The sequence below is a fragment of the Dasypus novemcinctus genome, chromosome 3 (assembly GCF_030445035.2).
Source record: "Dasypus novemcinctus isolate mDasNov1 chromosome 3, mDasNov1.1.hap2, whole genome shotgun sequence".
Lineage (NCBI taxonomy): Eukaryota > Metazoa > Chordata > Mammalia > Cingulata > Dasypodidae > Dasypus > Dasypus novemcinctus.
Genome location: NC_080675.1, coordinates 131,578,517 through 131,600,764, shown reverse-complemented (window position 1 = coordinate 131,600,764; position 22,248 = coordinate 131,578,517). Strand labels below are relative to the sequence as shown.

The following is a 22,248-nucleotide window of genomic DNA, read 5'->3' as shown; positions in this document are numbered from 1 at the left end:
TGAATGGTAAAAAGACATTGAGGATAGACTTAAAAGGTGTAACAATTAGAGTTCCAGGAGGAGAGAATATAGAGAATGATATTCAAAGAAACAATGATAAGGATTATAAACATTCCAGAACTGATAAATGACAAAATTTACATATGCTTTAAACATAACATATAACTAGGAGGATAAATAAAAGTGAAACTGATACTTATACATACTGTGTTGAAACTAAAGAACATCAAGGACAAAGACAAGATCTGAAAAGCTAATCATCGACAAAGAAATCATAGACACCAACAGCAGACTTCTTATAAACACCATTGCGAGATAGAAAATTTGAAGTCCTGAAGAAAAATAACTGCTAACTTAGAATTGTGTGCTCTTCTGGGGTATTCTTTGAGAAAGAGGATGCAATAAATTCATGATCAGACAAATAAAAATGGAGACATTGTAATTTCCACAAATCTTTAAGTGAAATTCTAAAGATTGTATGTCAAGAAGGAAAAGTACTTCAGGAGAAGGTGTAAGCTGAAGCAAATAATACTGAGAATAAAAATCAATGAAATAACTTCTTAAATACAATAAGGTATTTTCTGTATAAAATAATATTTTCATGACAAGTAAACCCTTGGAAAGGAGTGATTAGATTTAGTGTTCTGTGGTCCTTGTATTGTTTGGGAGAAAGGGTGATTGATTAACTTTAGACTTTAAGTTGTCAAATACGAGGACTTATCATGGATAACCAGTAAAAGACTGGAAATATAATGTACAACTTCCAAACCAATTGAAGAGGGGAAATTGAATTATAAAACAAACAGCAGTGCTCCTAACCTGTTTTCTTTAATAGAAGCAAGAAAGGAGCAAACAGGAAGTAAGACAAGGCATGGCAAATAGAAAGCATCAAGTCCAAGTATAACAGTAATCACAATAATGCAGATTATTAAACTTGCCAATTAAAAGAGACTTCCATATTGAACAAAATAATATCTAGCTCTAATCATTTACAGAGATACATGAAAATAATAAAGACATGATTGAGAGCGAAAGGATGGAAAAAGATAGATCAGGCAAGTTCTAATGAAAAGCTTTCATAGCTGTATTAATCTTAGAATAGATTTTTAGGCACAAAGCATTATTAGTAATAAAGGGGACCACATTCTGTTGACAGATAGTTCTGTTTTGCCAGAAAGATCTGATGGTCATAAATGTATATTCACTATAAAATAACCTTAAAGCTTATATAGATAAAAATGATAGACAAGTCCACCTCCAGGGTGGGAGATTTTAATGCATCTTTCTCAATTATCAGTAGGGCAAGCAGATAAAATGTTAATAAAGATCAAGACAATCTGAAGAATACATTTCATAAAATAGATGTGATGGACATATGTAGAATCCTGCACCCAAAAATTAGTACATTAAGGCAAGAAAAATAAAAAAAATATCTAAGAATAAATAAATAATTCAGTATGGCGGTTACTTCTAAGGTCCTGGTAGGTCAGGCAGGAGGATAGGACCAGGGAGAAGCACACAAGTAGCTTCAGTGATGCTAGTAATGCTGTAGGGTTTGAGTGGTGTGCTCATGTTGCCTTTTAATATAATGCATATTAATGCACATATACATTACATATATTTTTGTATATTTTAAATACAACATAATCAAAGAAAATTTTGCAGCCCCAATACTCTTTAATTTCTACATTCTTCTATGTGTTTCAAATTTTATCCTGGGGTGGGAGGTATGGTATTCTATTTCTAACCTTATCAGGAAAGATGCTAGACAGTGATTCATATCCTCTCCCAGCAGGCATTCCATTCCAGTTAACATTAATTAAGTGCCTACCACATCCATTATGTCTTTTAATACCAACAACAACTCATAAAATGTCAATGGACACTTCTTCATAGCCATGGAAAGAAAGTTAGCTTTTATGAGCTGAGCCATCCTGTCCTTTTAGAAACCAAGAGCAGTCAGGGACCTTCTTTCATGGGCTGTTTCTTTTGCCTTCACTTAGGGCATCACAGAATTATATAATGTTATAAGTCAAAAGGACATTCAGATTTAGTTCGTCTCCCTTATTTTACAGATAAGGAAACTGAACAACAGTCAATTGACTTAGCTAGGGTCAAACGGCTTTTCTACTTTCAGAGAGCTCTAGATTAAAAAGTCCAAATCTTCCCTTATAACTCTTCTGAAATTCAGCAAACTGCAATCCAGAATTTTCTGGGTTCTCATGATAACATTTCTAGCTTTTGAGTTGAAACTATTTGTAAATTTTAACGTGAACAAGTTTGGGCAGTATTGGATATATTTTAAGACAGTTAAAAGTATTTCATCTCCCACAAACTCATACTTAAAGATGAACTTTTACAAATAAGAAAGATGCTGAATTCTCACTCTTTTATTTAACAAATTTATGTTGAGTGTAGTGTGAAATGTAGTCACTGAGGAGGAGACTAATTTTCAAAAACTTCTGTTTTCCATTTTGAAATAATTTCACATTTAGGAAAAAGTTGCAAAAATAGTGTAAAGAATTCCTATATGCCCTTCATTAATCTTCCCCAAATGTTTACATCTTTTACATAGCCACAGTACAGTTACCAAAATCAGGAAATTAATATTGGTGCAATATTATTATTTAATTTTACCTCATTCAAATTTCACCAATTGTCCAAAAATATCTTTTTCTCTGGTCCAGGAGCCAACCCACTATTACATGATGCATCAAATTTTCATGTCTCTTTAGTGTCCTTTAATTTGGAAGTTTTTAAGTCTTTCTTTGTCTTTCATGATCTTGGCACTTTTGAGAAGTATTGTTCAGTTCTTTTGCAGGCTCTTTTTTAATTTGGGTTTGCCTGATGTTTCCTTATGCTTTAACTTTAGGTTATGCCTCTTTGGAAAGAATATCACAGAAGTTATCAAGTGTCCTTCTAAGGGCATCAAATCAGGAGCACATAATATCAATTTGTCCAATTACTGGTGATGTTAAGTTCAATCATTTGGTTAAGGAAGGCATTCTTAACCAGGGGTCCAGGGACCCCAAGGGATTTATCAAATGATTTCAGGGGTCCCTGAGCTTGAATTGAAAATCCAAAAAAAGCGTTATTCTTGTGGGGATGTGTTAGTACGGGTTTGTCATAAAACTTTTGGCCGCTACATTCTAAGTGGCCATGGTTTTCACTTGACTGGCAAAGGGTCTGTGGAAAGGTTGAGAACCCCTGGATTAAGGTGATACCTGTCAAGTTTCTCCAATGTAAAGTTTCTGTTTTCTTCTTGTAAATAATAAGTATTTTGAGGGGAGATACTTTGAGACCATGTAAATGTCCAGTTTTTCATTATGCTTTTGCCTGCTCATTTTACCATCCATTGATGATTCTTACCTGAAGCGCTTATTACTGTGGTGTTTCCTAATTCCATCATTCCTTCACATCTATTAATTGGAATTCTACTCTAAGGAGAATTGTTTACTTATGCCCCATGTATTTAAATATTCAATTTTTATTCATATTATTATGAACTCATTGATGCTTTTTTCATTCTATGGGTTATAATCCATTACTATCATATTTATTTTGTTGCTCAAATTATCCAAGTATTGGCCATTGGGAGCCTCTTCACATTAGCTCCTGAATCCTTTCACTATGTCCCCATCAGGTGGGGATTATTTACTTGATTTCTTGATTCCAGGCTCATCTTGTTCTTTCCTTGCTACCACCTAAAATAAGCCATTCTCCAAGGAGCCCTAGTCAGAGAAGACCAATTTAGACAGCAGAAACTTTTGAAATTGCTCAGTATTGTAGTAAGAATTTGGTATCCCATGTACCACAGAGTTGTCAGGTTTTAAAAATTATTATTAGAGAAATTGTAGGTTTACAGAAAAATCATGCATAAAATACACACTTCCCATATATCACCCTATCAGCACCTTGCATTAGTGTGGCACATTTGTGACAATTCATGAAAGAACAACTTTATAATTGCTTGGTACAAGTTTTTAAAATGTAATATAAGTTTGGTTCTGTAGAATTAATAAAGTAGTAAAAATTTAAAATATTTTAGCCTTTAACATATCAGGAAAAAGTCATCACATTTTCCATCTGGGTCCAGTTGACCCTTTTAAATTTATTTGTTTGTTTTTTTTTGAGGTACCAGGACTGGGGCTTGAACCTGGGACCTGTCCAATTGACATTTGTGTATGTATGTATGTATGTATGTATGTATGTATGTATGTATGTACTAGGGCCAGGGGTTGAACCTGGGACCACATGGGAAGCCAGCACTCAACCACTAGAGCCACAATGACTCCCCTGAGTTGTTTTGGTTTTTTTCTGTTTGTTTGCTTATTGTTTTTTGTTTTTGTTTTTAGGAGGCACCAGAAACCGAACCTGGGACCTCCCATGTAGGAAACTGCTTGAGCCACATGCACTACCCAGTGTATTACTTTTTTTCAAAATTTAAGTCATTTTGCAACTAATTTATAGGTGTAAGATTAAAGAGATAGTAAAAACAACAAAATAAGAGTTTAAGCATAACAAACCATATTTTTATTCCTTATTCTCCTGGTTTTGGCAGTATATGTACCTGAAATGAGCAGTGGCCTTTGGATGCACCTAACTGCTCAGCAGCCATCATGTATGAATCTGGAGCATATTCATCTCATAAGTACTAATTAAAGATTTTAAACACATCTCTAAAATGTTCTAGCTCATCATTACTTCTGATTCTTTTTGCATAAACTTTTTTATAATGCAATACTTATTAAACTTTGAAAGCTCATGACTTAGCAGAAAAAGAGGATGACCAGCTTTTTGTTCCATAATTACAAACACATTTTCATTTTTAGCCTTATGAGCACCAATTAGATTGAACCATTCAATGAATTCTTTTTATGACTACATAATACCTCTCTAATCACCTTTGTATGTACATCTGCCTTCAGCGTTTCTCCATTTACAAAGCATATCAAGTAAATTTTTTTTTTTTAAAGATTTATTTATTTATTTAATTTCCCCCCCTCCCCTGGTTGTCTGTTCTCTGTGTCTATTTGCTGCGTCTTGTTTCTTTGTCCGCTTCTGTTGTCCTCAGCGGCACGGGAAGTGTGGGCGGCGCCATTCCTGGGCAGGCTGCTCTTTCTTTTCACGCTGGGCGGCTTTCCTCACGGGCGCACTCCTTGCGAGTGGGGCTCCCCCACGCGGGGGACACCCTTGCGTGGCACGGCACTCCTTGCGCGCATCAGCACTGCGCATGGCCAGCTCCACACGGGTCAAGGAGGTCCGGGGTTTGAACCGCGGACCTCCCATATGGTAGACGGACGCCCTAACCACTGGGCCAAAGTCCGTTTCCCATATCAAGTAAATTTTGATGCACAGATATAAGAGTTGAAAAAATGTCACATGTCCTTCTAGCAAAACAGGATGGTCCAGGTTCTCGTTGCAAAATATTGCATGATGAAGTCCTTCCTATTCAAGGACTAGCTGGGTCAGACATCATAATATATACTTCTTGCTTTAGAAATACATTTTTTACTCTTTGAATTTTGAGTTTGAGAAAATTTATTTATCCTAAGGATTCATAGTCCAAGATTTTGCTTAAATGGCCAGTTTCAATCCCATCAAATACAGTCTAGAGTGCTGCTTTCTCTGTGCCGTCATCTTCTGACTCATCTAATAATTGTGAAATGTCTTGCTCCACCAATTTTCTTCTCTTTCTCATTATGGGTAGAAATGAAAAATTCTCAATTCTTAACTGTGTTCAATGAAAGTTGCAAAGAATATGGCACACTGGGTGTTCCCAGACTTCTTGTATGCCTTCTTGAAAGGTGATGCATTACTTTGGACAACACAATAAGAAAAGTTAAGGATGATGTAATAATGATGACTTATTTATTCATTTCTCAGAAACCACATCATTGTTTTGTTTGCTTGTTATTTTAGTCTTTTTAGTGGAGAATATTTGATGATGAAATAGCAAAATATTTCAAGATATAGGATAAATAAGATCACTTAAGTCCCATAATATATCTCCGATTTAGAAAATGATCAATGGACCCAATTGATAAAGGTTAGAGAATGAATTTGACTCATTTAGAAAATAAATAATTTTTCCCTTTGATCTTTGAAAGACCTCTAAGAAACAAAAGTCGTGAGATATCAATCTTTACAAATAGTTAAAACTGTTCAACAAAGAAACTAAAAATTGAAAATTGGATCCCGTGTACCCTGATGATATTACAAGATTAAGAAGTTCAATTCAGTAAAACAGTGACTAAAAAGAATAAGAAATATTGGTAAGACCTCTTCCTCCACAAACTTGATAATATTACAGTTCCTTAATGAAACTATCCTTTTAATTTTCTTTTATTACTTTAGAGATTGTCATATTGTGTTACAAAGGAGAGTGCAGATATGATGAGCTGTGAGGAGTTTAAAAATTTTTTAACTGGAGTAAACAGAGAACTAGACCAAGAATCCAAGACGTATAGCTTGAGCTTCGATATTAACTAACTGTGTGTTTTTGGGCTGAGCAATCATGGAAGTAACAGTAGTGGAAAGGGCAATTGACTTTAAACAGAGCCATAACAGGAACTTGCTTCTTTGGAATCTTAACTTCCCTTTCTCTCAATTTTGTGATGTTTAATAGAGAAACTAAAATCATGCCTTACAAGTTGTGAGTATCTAACAAACTACTAGACACTGTAAGACCCTGGAGGGGAGGAAGTCTCTTAGTCATCCTTGCCTTTCCTATGTCTAGAAGTGTCTTAAATATTTATTGAATAAATGAATACATTATGTTAAGTGTATTTATAAACTATGTATTATAAATTATAAAATGCTGTACAATTACAAGGGCATTGGGTTTGTGCTTAATACATTTGTCAAAAGAGCCACACAAATTTAAAGTCTTTTCGTTTATCTTAAAAAGCCTTCAGGAAAAGAAGGCTTTAGTTTAATCAGTGCCTCCCTCTCTACAGATCCATTTGTTTATCGAATCAAGGAAAAATATGAAAGGAAAGTTTTGGAACTTTTTCTAAAATTTAGTATTTAAAATTGTAGATCTGTACTTATTTGGCTTTATCTGTCATTATTAAGATGGTAGACAATACTAAATCAGTTTGTCATGGTCTTTTTTCCTAAGGTGACTAACTGCTTCATAAATTCAGACATTTTTATTGTGGTGCCATAAATTTTAAAGGTAAAACACCTTTGTGTATTCTTTAAGCTTGCATAGTCTAAAAATAATAGTTTGGGTTTGTCTCTTAATATTGATAAAATTTTTAGAACTCTTTTCCTCCCTTCTCCTCTCGTCTTTAACTTTATAAATCATGAGAAATTGACTTGAGTAATTTTCTTAACCATTGGCCTCTTTGCCATTTTAATATGATCCCCATTTCATATGCATAAGGAAACAAATACTATTAAGAAATCCTAGAGAGACCAATTTGCAAGTTATAGCCCATTTTCCTTTTGTTGAGCTGTGTAACCTCAGCAAAAGGAAAGAAATCTAACTTGGATTTACCCATGTGATTTATTTAATTCACTAGTTAGTTTGGTCATAGTATTTGTATTCGGTTAAGGATCTGGGTATAATTTAGGTGAATACTTACTCTAGCACCATTCATTTGCCCTGAGAAGTCATTTATGCTTCTGACAGAGAAACTAGAATCTACAGTTTGATGGCTGTCAGTTTGGCCCATGATTTAACTCTTATAGCTATTTGCCAGAGCTTGGACTATCAGTATTTTGTCAACCTCAGCGTGTAGTTTGAGTGTATGTGAGACACTGTCTTTTCATCCTTCTTTGTCTTTTTTGCTGGTTGCCAGGCTCACTAAAAGTAAGGACTCCATTTAATTTTTGGATTACATTGAGCTAAAAATATTAGAGAGGAAATTCCTGAATTGGGAGTAAGGCCGAAATAGATATTATTAGTAGTTATGGTCTTTGAATTCTATGCTTTTATTATATACCAGCAAGCATATGGAACAAATATTGTTACTGTGGGACTTCAATAACACTTAGTCATTGGCTGGCTTCTTATCATCTTTTTCAGATTCTTTTGTTGTTTATTCCCTTAGATTTTTATTAACAACGAGTGGCAGAACTCAGAGAGTGGGAAAGCATTCCCTGTATATAATCCAGCCACGGGGGAACCAGTATGTGAAGTTCAAGAAGCAGATAAGGTATGTCTTTAAGTCTTTCCTGGAAAAAGATTCCTTATGAAATAACTGTCTTTAAACAGCCAATCAATAAACATATGCTGTCTAGACCCACCACTTATTTTCATTATCACCTTTTTCATGATGGTAGATAGTTCTTCCTTTAATTAAAATATTGTCTCCCTTCAGTTGTATTTCTTCCTCTCTAACAGGCAGATATAGATAAAGCAGTGCAGGCAGCCCGCCTGGCCTTCTCTCTTGGTTCAGTGTGGAGAAGGATGGATGCTTCAGAAAGAGGACGACTGTTGGATAAGCTTGCAGACTTGGTGGAACGAGACCGAGCAGTTCTTGCAGTAAGTAGCCTAACATTAAGTCTTTACCAAAACCTTACCCTTCGATTGAAATTTATTTTCCTCAGTCTTTATGAAAATCACAAGAAGCAGATCTGTGGAGAAAGCTAAGAATGCACTAATACCCAGGAAAATTAGAGATGTTTGGTTTTGGGGATCAATGGGAGAGGTGGAATATCAAGTGAGAGTATCTTTCCACTGAACTTTCAAGGAAAAAAACATAACTCCCCATGACTGGTGAGGACCTTCCTTCCTTCCCACTCCTCACCCTGGCCAAATGAAACAAAACTAAAACAATAAAAAAACAGGAGAGTCAACATGGTGCTTACAGAAAACCAATACCAAATACTTCTTTTGAGAATCAAATAGGACTGCTTTTAACCTCTTGAGAGTCAACTTCTCTTGACTGAGGAGACTCCTTCAGAAAGAAGCAGAGGGCATGATATGAATTTCTCATACACTTCTGCTGTTTATTCTTCTGTTACTTTTTAGAATCAGTAGAGTACTGAGAGAGCAGGAGGCAGCAACTTTCTTCATTGAATCCATCATTTTCTTATATAAGGAATGCCCCTCTTCTAGAGTTAATTTAAAAATGTATCTTCTATATCTCAGGAATCCCCAGGTGCCCCAGGGATCTCGACCTGGTTGACCCACATTTGATCAATATCTAATGATTTATATTGATTAATATCTAATGCTTCTTTATTCACTCAGCATTCATGGAATTCCAGCCATGAACACTCCTCTGCACTCTTCTTAGGAAAACAGATCACTATTGGGCCTGGGTCAGGGGAGGGAGGCATTAGTATCCTTCATCATTAGCCCTCATACCCATTTTCTTCCTTCCTACCATCCCCTTCAGGTATCTTTTCATATTATGGAAATAAAAATGATTCCTTTATGATGTTGTTTTGGAATTCCAGTAATACATAATATTTATTTATCAATAATAAACATTTGTTAATCTGGTACCCTATGGGTTACTGTTCCCCTGAGGTGTTTAGGTATATTGTGAAAGTCAGGTGAATATAATTCTTTCTTGGAGCTCCTACAAGACATTCAGCATATTAAAGGCTCTGAAAATCTCAGTGTTTGAAATTGAGTGTGAACACTATTTTTTTTTACTACTCTAGTAATGCCTTGCAAAATTGAGTTCTTTGGAATTCCTTGAACAATGCTGGTGCATATGCTTATCTCATTGCTAGATTGTGCTTTTCTTCAGAGTGAAAAATTGTATTTTTACTTCTTTACTTTTTGTAATCTTAGCATAGTTCCTAGCACATAACTAATCAATGGGGGCACATAAATGGTCAAAAAGGATCTGTCTGAATTAAATATATATATAGTGTTTATTCACATTAGACTAACAAACAGTATGCACTAGATGCTGATATAATTCAGTTCTGCAATTAAGTTTTCATATCATGTAATTCAAATGCCATTCTTTTTCTGCTGTATATCTCACTGTAATCAAGTCCCTTTCACAACCACACAAATGTGATTCTTATTTTTAAATACTCCCAAGCCATGAGAGGAGTGAGTTTTATTAGGAATGCAGGGCATCCCCTGACCAGAAAATGGAAGTTAATATTGAATCCAACAAAACGCAATTGAAATAGACGTAAGGCTGGCAATTCTCAGGTAAATATGGCTGGTGTAAGTAGGACCGTTTAGTAGGGACCATTTAGGCGCACAGATCTGGATGTTGACTCTTCACTCCCTCTGTGCTCTGTATACTTTGGTTCTATGCTAGCTGCATACTAACTCATGGAGAATGTAATACCCATCTCATAACATGTAAATGTTCTTAAAAGTACTGGGAAATGGTTTTGATTGATTTTCTTTAGTAAAGGTGAACCAGTAGATAGTGTTAACTAACAGGATATTTTTTAATGAGTTCCATTTTGGAAATAGTAATTGGATAAATTGCACTGTAAGTAACATATTTTCACTGAATGGAAAATATTGCAATATTAACTTTGTCAGCAATCAGATAATTTTCATACAGTATATTTTAAAAATTGTCCTTAAAGAGAAGGAAATGAGATTATAAACATTTTTTATTTCATTTGTTAAACTTGTATCACCTTTAAAACCTCTCAAGTGAAAATATCTTTTCTTATTTCAGTGTGTTCATTTGTCATTCTGTTTGTTACAGGCTTAACCGATTTAGAAACAAATCATTAAAATAACGACACCTATAATCTAAAGCTGTTTAATATCACCATTTTCGTTAAATGTACCTCGTGCTTTACTCTTAAATAGATAATGGTTGTTAACACATTTTGTAAACAAAATCCCAGCCTTTTAGCTGTTAAAGTATGAGCTGTCCATGAGGAAATCTTGTTTATTTGGTGGTAATAAATAAACTGACTATGCACCTTGGATATTCTATTTCTCTGTAGGGGTCTTGGCAGCTGTGGAGGACATTTTATATTCTCTGCAGTTGCATAATAAGCCCGTCACCCCACTCCTCTTTATGGATTCAGATTACTGGTGTGGATGCCAAAAAAATCCCCACTCAGTTCTGACCATTAATATAACAGAAATGTTGTGCTTATGTATTTGGATAGTGGTTACTGGAAACACCCACTTTCAAGACCATGCACATATATACTCAAAGTGTTTTTTACTAGAAACCAAACCAAACTGACAGTTCTAAAGATCTTTTTATTTGGAAAAACAGAGTGGACCAGGTATTCCTTACCATTTATATTCATTTATATTATCTTTCTCTCTTCTGCTCTAGAAATTATTTAATGTATCACTGTAAGATCACTGGACTTAATTTCTCTCCATTTCTTTTCCAACAGACCATGGAGTCCCTAAATGGTGGGAAACCATTCCTTCAAGCTTTTTATGTGGATTTACAGGGTGTCATCAAAACTCTCCGGTATTATGCAGGTTGGGCTGATAAAATTCATGGGATGACCATTCCTGTAGGTACGTGAAATTCGAGTAAGTTGAAAAGGAAAATGTGAAGCTCGCCAGAAACACACTTTGGCCACCAAATGCAAACAATGGTTCACATAGGATGCAAATATATATACACTTAACGCCCCTTGAGCTGAACAAAAAGCAAATAAATTATGTCACTAACTCTGATGGTGTCCTTATTTTTATGGGTAGACATTCTACATATAGGTCAAGGGAAAATCACTTAAATCAATACATCAGTCAACTAATAAGCAGGTATCTATTTGTCAGCTGCTAAGTGTTTAGCATTGTACTAGGTTAGATGCCTGGGGTTTAGGGGGGCATTGGGTGGAAAGGAGATTGGGGAAAATTTCAAGAAAATTAAGACTTGGCCCTTGCCCTCTCAAAACACAAGACTGCTCATTTGGAATGAATTCTCTAAAATGTTAACATTTGTTGTCTCTTAGTAAGATAATGGATGATTTTTCATTTATTTTAAAAATATTTTTCTATTTTCCCTTAATGACAATGAATTACTTTCAGAACCTATAAAAACAGCAACAATTAATAATCCTGACACTTTTTGTTTTTAAGATCCAGGTCAGGAGACAAAAATCAACACTACGAAAACAATTAGAGATTTCTACAGGAGGTTACAGTTAGGTGCTAAGTTGTGTGGCTTGGCCTGCCAATACTCTAGTTACTTAAAGAAGAAATGAGAGTATCTACAACAAAAGTGGTCAGTGGAGAGGTCTTAAGCTGAGCTCAAACAGCTAATACCTACTGAATACTTTCCCAACATCCCCAAGAGGAGGTTGCTATTAACACCCCCAGTTTAAGGAGCAGGAAACTGAGGCCTTGAGAAGTTAAATAGTTTTAAATAGTTTTCCTAATTCACATAGCAGAAAAGGTTTAGGCCTAAAAAGTTTTATATTAGAGACTAGGTTTTTAATCCCTTCACTAGAGGATTCATCCTAGATACTGGGAGAAAGAGATAAAATTACAGGAAACTGAAAGAGAAATGAGGATGTTACGAACACTGAGTAAATGTAAAGAGGAATATGTGCTTATTGAGTGGATACTAGATACTGCCAAGTACTGGGCCAGGTGTTCTACCTATGCTCTCTGCAAAACAGCCTACTTTCCCTGGAGAGTGTATACTAAGGAGAGTGGAACGTAATACTAGGTACCTTGGATTGGCCCTGTTAGGGCTTTCCTTGGCAGGCTGAAGAATATCAATTTATCAAAAAATGGGATGGTTTGGCTGGTAGTGCAGATGGATTAGAGCAAACTTTAATGTATACACGAATCACCATGGGTAGAGCCTGAGCTTCTGCATTCTTAACCAGCTGCCAGGTGTTGGCCATGCTGCTGGTGGTCTGTCCTATAGAGCAAGATACAGCCATCAGAGCCAAGCAAGGTGGCTGTTGTGATACCTCATCTAGGCATGGAGCGGTAAGACAAGAAGCCAAAGTGAGAGTGGAGGAGGGACAGAGACGAAACTTTAATGGACTGTTTTAAAATTACCTCCTTGAGTGATGATGACATGTGGAATGTTAGCCTTTAGAAAATGCATTTCATATTATAGGCTCTCTTGTTCACCACCTAGAGGTTTTTCTTGTTCACCAGCCTCAGAAGAATAGAGATAATTGCTCTTTGGGAATGTCAGAATCTTAGTTCAGTCCTGGTTTCAAAAATATCACAGGACCACTGTTCTCCAGAATCACCTACTGGATTTGGGGATGGCCTAAGCAAGACATACTATTTTGCAAACTTTTTGGAGGGCCTGAGGAACTAAAACCTTTATCCAAAGACAAGATTTGTCATCCTTTTTAAGTTGACCTCTCCTATTGCAGAGGTCCTGGGTTTGTTTGTTTTGTTCTGTTTTGCTTTGCTTTGCTTTGCCTCCCACCTACACCTCTCATTTCACTATTAGAGCAAAAAATAAGTTTCAGACATTTTAATCTCTTTTCAAAAGATCTACAGATATTTTAGGAATAAGGTGAAACAGAAGGTTATGCACATAAATCTCTATTTGGTCTAACAATGTCTTGGTTTTCTGCTACATTCTCAGAAGACCCTGATAAAGATTTATTGGAGTCTCTGATACTGTTTGATGCTTTAATCTAATTTTATCTGGTAAAAGAGGTGGTTGGTCCATAAGTCTCAATGTTTTCATCTGATGCTCTGTGGAGATCCTGATGATATTAAACTGGTAGTTAGAAATACAGGACTTAGAAAATGCTTTTACAATAGTTACTTCCCCCCTTTACTCAGAAAGTGATAGTCCACCTGTGAAGGAAAAAAAAGAACTCTCATAAACACTAATGTTTTGTTTCTTTAATTTTTCTTAAAGTGCATTTAGAGGGATATCAAGAAAAGGGCCTCTCCCTAGGATTGGCTATACGTGGAACTCCCAGGTAGCTGGGATTTGAGGTGTAAGAGCTCTCGTTGTGGTGCCTCAAGCAGATGAGTAAAGGAGGGAGGCAAAAATGTGCTTGGTAGCCAGCCTACCTCTCTGTTCCAGCTTTAGAAACATTTGGGCTTGCCTGTGGGATACCAAGAATTTGGCCAATCACTCCTTTGGCTAGTCAGGTGCTTAGTAAGTCTGACTGGACTAAGCCAGGAGGGTCACAGGGAAAGAATAGAGATAAGAGATATTATAGTTACTCATTGATTTACTCTAAAATTTATAGTCAGTTAATCTATTTGTGTTTGTCATTTGTTACCCCGCCAAATCAGTTTGATTTTGTCTCTGCATACTTGACTTTTCCCACAGTGCAATCTGGAATATAAGAAGGCCTTAACCCTTAACCATGAGCTCTTTCATTACATTACATGCATTTCCCAGGGAAATTTTATGTTTGGGATTATAACATAAAGAAATAGTGTACTTTATATTTGCATTGCATTTAAGAGTGCAAAATAGTCTTTCCTAGATAGGATCTCCTTTGACCTGCAATACTCCCAAGAGGTAGGCTGGATTTGAAGAGGTATTGCACCATTTTATAGCTGAGAAAATGAAATAGTAAGGGTTTAGGAACTTGAGCAAGGTCACATGGCTGGTAATTGGCAGGGCTGAGATTCACACCCAAGTGTCTTTCAGCCTAACATGCTTTATTCTGGAGATCAGCTCAGCAGGGCAAGAAGATAAAGAGACCGGTGACCTTGCTGAAGACTTTAATTCCCTTCAGGATCTTTTAGATTAATATATCTAAAGTCTGGTCTTTTCAAGATAGTATTTATGACTCGCCAATATTCTGGAGCACTTAAAGTTTGTGGCTCTCTCTACCTAGATCATGTGGGTGAAGGAGGCTGTCATAGTGAAGATGAGGGGTAAAAAGCACACAGTTCTGTCTTGTCACCCATGAAAAGTAAACCTGACAGGTTTTAAAAAAATTTAAACATGAGAATATTTTGCCTTGCTACATTGACTCATACACCATAGTTCATCCAGCTCGGCATCTCTGACACTAAAGGATAAGGAAGCAAAATGAGTGGGAAGAATTTTGCTTCTGCATCTTTTATCCCTTCATATTTAGGTAGGAAGGCTGGGGCTGTCTACCATGTATATTGGGAAGAAGTCTTCCTTTACCTCTCATTGCTTCATACATTCATTTACTCAACTGATATATTTTCAGCACCTGCTATGTTTCAGGCGCTATATTAGGCACTGGGGATACAAAATTGAGCAAGACAGAGTCCTCTGCTCTTAAGATGTTCATAAGATAACAAGGAAAATGAACAAGTAGACTAGCACTTGCAATACAGTGTGACTTGTTCAGATGGGTAAGAATGAAGTTTGAAGGCCCCTCACCCAGAATTAAAGTTGGGGGTAGGGCTCAGTTCTAGGAAGGCTTCCTGGAAAAGGAGATTTTTTTTTGTAGAATTATGCATCTCAGTTTGGTTCATAAGAGTCTTGATGTTCCCTTTATAACACTGCCCATTACTTCACAATGAAGCCAGGACTCAAAGCCATTCCCTCTGACTATAAATTCCATGTTTTGATCTTTTTATGGTGACTCCTAAGTATGATGATAAATAATAATCATTACTATGATTTATTAAGTACTTACTTTGGGCCAGTTATATTATCTCTAATCTCATAGCAGTCCTGCAGGGAAGGTATTTTCCCCATTTGATGATTTTTTTTAACTGATAACAAAATTCTGTTCATACATTTGCTTCTTTCATGGCCACAGCCTCTTTGTGATGGAGGAAGAATCCAATCTTGTTTTTGTTCACAGAAGGAGAAATGGGTGACAGGAGGCAGTGAAGTCTGCTTCAGATGCAATCTCTTTGAAATGTTCAGGCTGAAAAGGACCTTAGGAATCCCTAAGACCAATCTCCTTACTTATAGACAAAGAAACTGAGGTTCAGAAAAGTAAACTGACTTTTTTTTCAAGGCCATGTAGCAAATTAATGGTAGAGCTAAGACATCTTCATGACAGACTCTGGAATATGTAATTTAACATCTTAGAAGTTACCAGCAGACTGCTAGAAAGAACAGTATTAGTGCCACTTCATACCAATGAAAAGTTTCAGGATTTGTTTAGATGTTTATAGAGTTTGTCATTATAGCTAAATAATGTTCAGTGTCAAAATGCATAGGAATCTGCCAGGGGAGATAATGGAATAGTTCAATGCAGTTGGTCTAACTGTTTAATAGTAGGCTCATCAGAAGGGTTGCCAGCTCCTTGAAAGGTAGTTCCATGTAAAAACTGGAGATTGGAAGATGATCTCCCATTCACTGAACTATGTTATATATTTTATGCTATCAAATAAGCTCCCTTTATTATTTATTTGTATATAAAGTTCTCAACAGTACTTGAAATGCTCTTAGTATTATAATTGGGAGCTATTTCTTGGGAATTATGATTTGGTAAATTTCTCCTCGATTTCTCAATATCTTTCCTGTTTAATCTGATGCTTTCCCAACAACGTACACAGCACAGGGGCTCAACTTTTCCGAAATACAGAGGAGGCTTATTTTATTACTCATCTCTAGGGAAAAGGGCTTTTCTTACCTCAGTTCTAGAAATGGTTCAATGCATGCATACTCAATAAAATTTGACCCATAGTTGAACCAAAGTCGTAGTATAATGAGATATTAAAGTTTTCATATGCTTGATGCATTGCAAACTTCATTGAAACAGGTATACATGCATCAGAAAAGTTGTCTCTGTGTCTTAAACTCTTTGTAAAAGCAGTATTTATTACTCTGGTTTTTACTTTTTTGCATGAAAGGGAAAAGAGGCTGTGAGAGAAAAAGTCTTACATAGTATTTACATGTGGTCTGGTATACCTGTTTCTGTGTCTCATCTTATTTCGTTTTCTCTGCCATAGTTATGTTCTAGACCTTTGGCTCAGATTGTGGTATTCAGAATATTTTTCTGGTGTTCTCATAAAATGCAATCCTTTCTTGCTGAGCTTAAACCTTCTCTATTATGCCTCATCTTTGGTAAAAAGACATAAAATCATAGGAGCCTAAAAGGGCATTTTTAAATTTGGATGGAGACATTTTTCTATATCAAACTGATGAGCTTTTATTTTTTATTTTTTTATTTCTTAAAGGTAGTTTCATTGTACCAAGATTAAGACATAAATACTTCCAAACACCCTAACGTGTTTATAGAAATTACCACTTCAAAAGAAGAGAGAAGACTTTTTAGAAAAATAATTTTTCCAGAACTTTTAAGAATATATATAATTTACTTATAACAAAATAAGTAACTAAATGGATATATATATATATATATATGAACAACCATGTGGAAATATTAAAATCAGTAGACTATACTTGTGATCAAATGGAGTTACAATTATAATTTTCTTGTGGTTTTCTGAATATTTTAAATGGGCAGAGGAAAAAATACATTCATGTGAGAAGAGGATTTAGTATTATGGATTTACTATAATGTGTTTAATCATCCCTTACTGATGAATGCTGAGGTAGTTTCTAGTACCCAATTCAACTTTCAGAGATGGGAGTGGATAAACTCACTATATTAAACTCACATTATCAAGAAAACTTGCATTCCCTGGTGTTTTACATGGCAAACTAATTTCAAGTTTTACCTCCCCTCTTATCAAAAGTCAGCAAATGCAGACATGTTCCACTAAGAAATGTTCTCTTCAGTGCATTCCATCATAGCTCCTGGATTGTCCAGACTGCTGATGACATGATTGCAGGGAGGAAGTCATGTGTCATGAAAATGTTTTTTACATCAAGGATTCAGCAAACGTATTCATTACGTGTTGCTCATGATACTGCCAGAGGCAGGATAGAGCGTCCAACAAATCCCTTCCTCCATGAAGTGGGTACAGAAGGAAATCGCTGCCCAAAGACACAGGAAAAGCCTCCTTTCAGGTTCCCACTGATTCCTCCTTCTTCCTCAATTAGTCTTGTTCCCAAAGGTGATGTCCTCTTGGTCCATCTTCTCTAAATCATCAAAGGAAAGGAGGTCTGGACCAGGGTCATGAGAAGGAGATCTTCCTTCTCCTAAAGCTCAGCTCCTGGGGAGTATTGCCGCATGTGGAACAGCGCTGAAGTTCTCCCTCACAGAGGGTGGGGCTTGGAGGGTCCTGAAGGTTCTTCTTCTTGTGCATCTGGATTCAGAGAGGTTTGTGCCTTTAACTGGAATCTGTAGATGACAGAGTTCATCTCACACCTGGTTTTTCATGTGCTGGTGTGGTTGGTTGAGTGGATGAGATGGCTACTGAGCTGACTGGGCCACAGGTCTGCCTCACTGTGTCTGGCCTGCTCCATTATCGCCTCGGGAGGTTCCCATTCTGCAATCAGAGCCAGGCACCCCTCATCCCACCATCGCAGGATATGAGCTTTGTCATGCAACATGGCTTTTTCGTGCTGAGATGAGGCTTAGAAGAGTCCTGTAATTGCAATACTTCCTGGCCTGTGCGCTCATTGTGATCCTGGCATTTTCCTTGGTATGGGGGTAAGAAAGGTGTCTGTCTATTTGAGATGTCCCTGCTCAGAGTTGGTGCTGGTGGGGGGGGGGGGGGGCCGGGGTTGTCACGCTGCACTTCTCCCTGCACAGCTTGCATGGGCTGAGCCTTCATGATGCAAGGTCCCTGGATCCCACTGACCCCAACCAGACACAAAGGAACAAAGGATACATGGGAAGGAGGAGGAGCAGAAAGAAATGTTAAGTTCTTGCAGAAGCATTTCAGGGGAAGAAAATGATGTGAGTTGTCTGGGAGAGTGAACAGGTTGATTTGGTGCTGCTGAAGAGTCAGATCTGGGCCCCCACTTGGTCTGTCTCCCAAGGAATTTATGGATTCTCTGCCTTGGGTGCTGACCACTTTGATTCAGAAACCGTTTTTGAACTCTTGGTCCTGGAGAGCCAGGGAAGAGCCAGTTCTTCCCTGGTAGCAATATCAGGGCTTCAGTTCTTCACAAAGAATTGACCTTGGATACTTGTTTGAGATCTCATGGTGGATGTCTGGGGTCTTCTGGCTTCTTCTGGTAGGTATTCTTGGGTGGAGGGCTGAGGCTTGCCCCATCTCTGGTTTTAATCTTTTCCTAAGGAGCATCCAGACTCCAGTCTTCTCTGTTTTATTCTGAAATTTTTAAACCAAAGCTGAATATTATACTTCGAAATGCCAACTTCTTTGACAATTTGTTTCCTAGTATCTGACCCAGCGTAAGGGTTTTTTAACAAACCTTGCTTGGAGGGTATCCTCTTGACTCTTGTTGTAAACAAGCCTGGATCTCTAGTGTTGTCTTTGTACTGTGCCACTTGAAGTGCTGTTCAAATCCATACTGGATTCCACAGAAATCCAGGGACAGCCACTGATGAGCTTTGAATGCACACCTGAAGAAAGAAAGGGATGACCTTTTAAGTCCTGCCATATTTAGAGATCATTATTAACATTAAACATGAACAGCATTTTTTTCCTTCTAGGCAGAGAAGAGTACTAATCATGTATCATCTTAGGTATAGAAGAGAGAGAAATAGCACTGCCACCCCTTTGAGTCATTCATCCTAGATAAAGTGGAGAGAGCAGTTTGGTTCTGCCCCCCCCCTCCTTCTGAGGGAAAATGTGTTGTTCTTTGTGGTATTCCTTTTATAAGGTACCCGAGTTTGTCTGACTTTCATTGTCAATGTAACAAATCCTCAAGAAATCATCTTCACCCTTCTTCACAAGGGTTGTCATTTTTTTAAACCTCATTGGCGTGCCTTCTTGACATCACACTCTTATTCTGTGGTTTGTAAATATCCACCAATATCCAACACCTTCACAAAAGGATCTCTTACATATTTTGTGGACAAGTCCAGAAGACACAGCTTTTAACCAGTTATATCACTTTGGACTTAACCTCCTTGTGTCTCACTTTCTCCATGTATAAAATGCTGAAATGAGCAGTTTTTTTTTTTTTTCCCATAGAGTTGTGAGCATGAAATAGAAAAGGATGTGGAAATATGTTGTGAATTCTACAGAAAAACATGGTGAAAGTCAGTCTACTAGTATAATGAGGGTCTACTAGTGGACTTCCTTTTCCCTTCTTGATTCATCTGGCCCCCCGCTATGGAATGTGGTCTGTGTACTTGAAGTAACAGCATCACCTGGGAGCTTGTAGAAGTACAGAATCTCAGGCCTCATCTCAGACCTACCTACCAATTCAGAATCTATTTTAACGAGACCTTCTGGTGCTTTGTATGCATACTTAACTTTGAGAAACACTGCTCTAGAACAGTTTTTTCCATAAAGCACTGATAGTATGCAGGATGATTTCATATAGTAAACTAGGGAACTTTGCTTTATTTTAATTACTAGGTTTGGCAAATCATAGAGAAAAATATTACTAGCCCATCAAACCTTTTATTTCACAGATTTTCCTTAAGATGAGGCTAATATTTAGATATTTACATTTTTTAAATGATAAGTTGACTTAAAATGTACTGGGTAAATAATAGAGCAAATGACATTGGATGTGAAAAAATTACGAAGGTGGCTCTTGAGTCACTTTGAATAATATAGGTCTAGAAGATTGGTGGGAAATGGAGAAGGGTCATAATAGCTGTCAAGGGCCTCGACAATGGGCGTGCCCACAGAAGCCATTACTGTCCTTTTACCAGGCATCCCAGATTGAGTAGGGGTGTCCAGAGTAATCGTTCACTATCCAGAAGGGTGAACAGACTGAGCTCACAAGGTCTAGGGCCTTTGTGTTTTTCTCCTGTTACCCAGTGCTCTTTTGGGAAAAGTTCAAGCACCAAAATGCCTTTGTTTCTTTATTTACTACTTAATGGAATAAGAACTGGAAGATTCAGCCCTTTTCCTTTTGCCACCTTTATTTAAGTGTTTGTCAAGTCCGTAAAAAGTTTTCGTTTCCTGTAACATAGGTTTCTCTTGGGACACATTTAGTTCAGTTTCTCCTGAGGTCAGCTTTCTAAGAATTTTGCCTATTTTTTTGCCCTCTCACTTTCATTTCTTAAGTAACTTTCAACCTTATATAAGTAATATAACTCAAACTCCTGTGCATTTAGAAACTCCTATGCTTTAAGAATTACCATTCTATCTTGGGCATGGGTTTTGTTAATCTTCTTTGAACCATTTAAGTTATTTACATGTGCTGCTAAACTAAACACTTGTATTCTCTTTCAGTCCCTCTTAATTTTTTTCCTCAGTCCATTTGCTCTCCATCTTGACATTACACTCTAATTCTCTGGTCTGTGAATGCCCACTTACATCTATCATCATAGCCAAACTGCAGATTTTAGGTGGGGAGGCTTTCCTTGCAAAAGGAATTCTCCACACTACTGATCAGTGTTGTTGCTCTTCATGAAAAATGTTTCTACCTTTACGGACATTTATAAATTGAACAATAGTGTAACTTGCACTGTTGTAAAGAATAACATGTATTCAGGAGATTTTTTAGTTTTCTGCACACAAAGGTAAGATAATTCAGTTTTTAAATGATTACTCAAATTTCTTGTCATTTTATAGACAGTTTCTACATTTTGGCTATTTTTTTTCCTTGTTGTAATGAAGATATATTTTTAAATAATTTCCTTTCTAAAGTTGCTGAACCCTACCTCCTTCCTAATTTAATTCATTTAAAATACTGTCTATAAAACAGGAGACAAATAGGAAATTGGGGGAAAACTTTGCAACACATATGACAAAGGCCTTTATACACAGAACTTTTCAAATCACTAAGTAAAAAACATGAATACATCAATGAAAAAAAATGGCAAAGAATACAAACATGAAGAAAAAAATTGAAAATGCCCAAAAACATGAAAAGATGCTCAACTTCATACATCAAGTTAAACACAATCAAGACGAGTTGTCATTTTCTACCTGTCAGGTTGACTGAAATTAAAATATTTGAGAAACTCCAGTATTAGGATGGTTATGAAAAAAATCACCTGTTGTTGCAGGAATTGTGAATTGTTCATCTTTTCTGAAGGATAATTTGGCAATATTTACCAAAATGTGGAATGCACATGCACTTTGATCCAGAAATTTCACAGATACGCAAAGATGTCTCAAATGATTGTCTTTGCAGCATTATTTATAGAAGTCTAAATTGGAAGCAAACTATTTGTCTCTCAGGAGAGTTTAGAGTAGCACCATAATTTATTGAGATAATGAATTAATATGCAGCTATTTAAAAATGTTTTTGCTTCATTTTGGGGGAACCCCAAAATAGAGAACGAGTGTGAGTAACATGATCCCATTTGTGTATAAAAAGAGAAAGAGAGGATAAAAGGATACTACTACATATACTTGAATATGAATAAAAGTTTTCTGAAAAGATATACCAGCTACAGATGACTGTTAATTCTGGGAAGAGTTATTGGAGATAAGAAGTT

At 36.5% G+C, this 22,248-nt stretch overlaps 1 protein-coding gene across 1 annotated transcript in view; it reads left to right on the top strand.

The window, feature by feature from the left end:
- ALDH1A2 (aldehyde dehydrogenase 1 family member A2) overlaps positions 1-22,248 on the top strand; it is a 98,372-nt gene that overhangs the window by 28,468 nt on the left and 47,656 nt on the right. Inside the window, exons 2-4 of the mRNA XM_023587219.3 lie at positions 8,061-8,165; positions 8,354-8,494; positions 11,305-11,434. Of these exons, the coding sequence (XP_023442987.1) occupies positions 8,061-8,165; positions 8,354-8,494; positions 11,305-11,434 (376 nt within the window). The remainder of the gene's footprint in view (positions 1-8,060; positions 8,166-8,353; positions 8,495-11,304; positions 11,435-22,248) is intronic.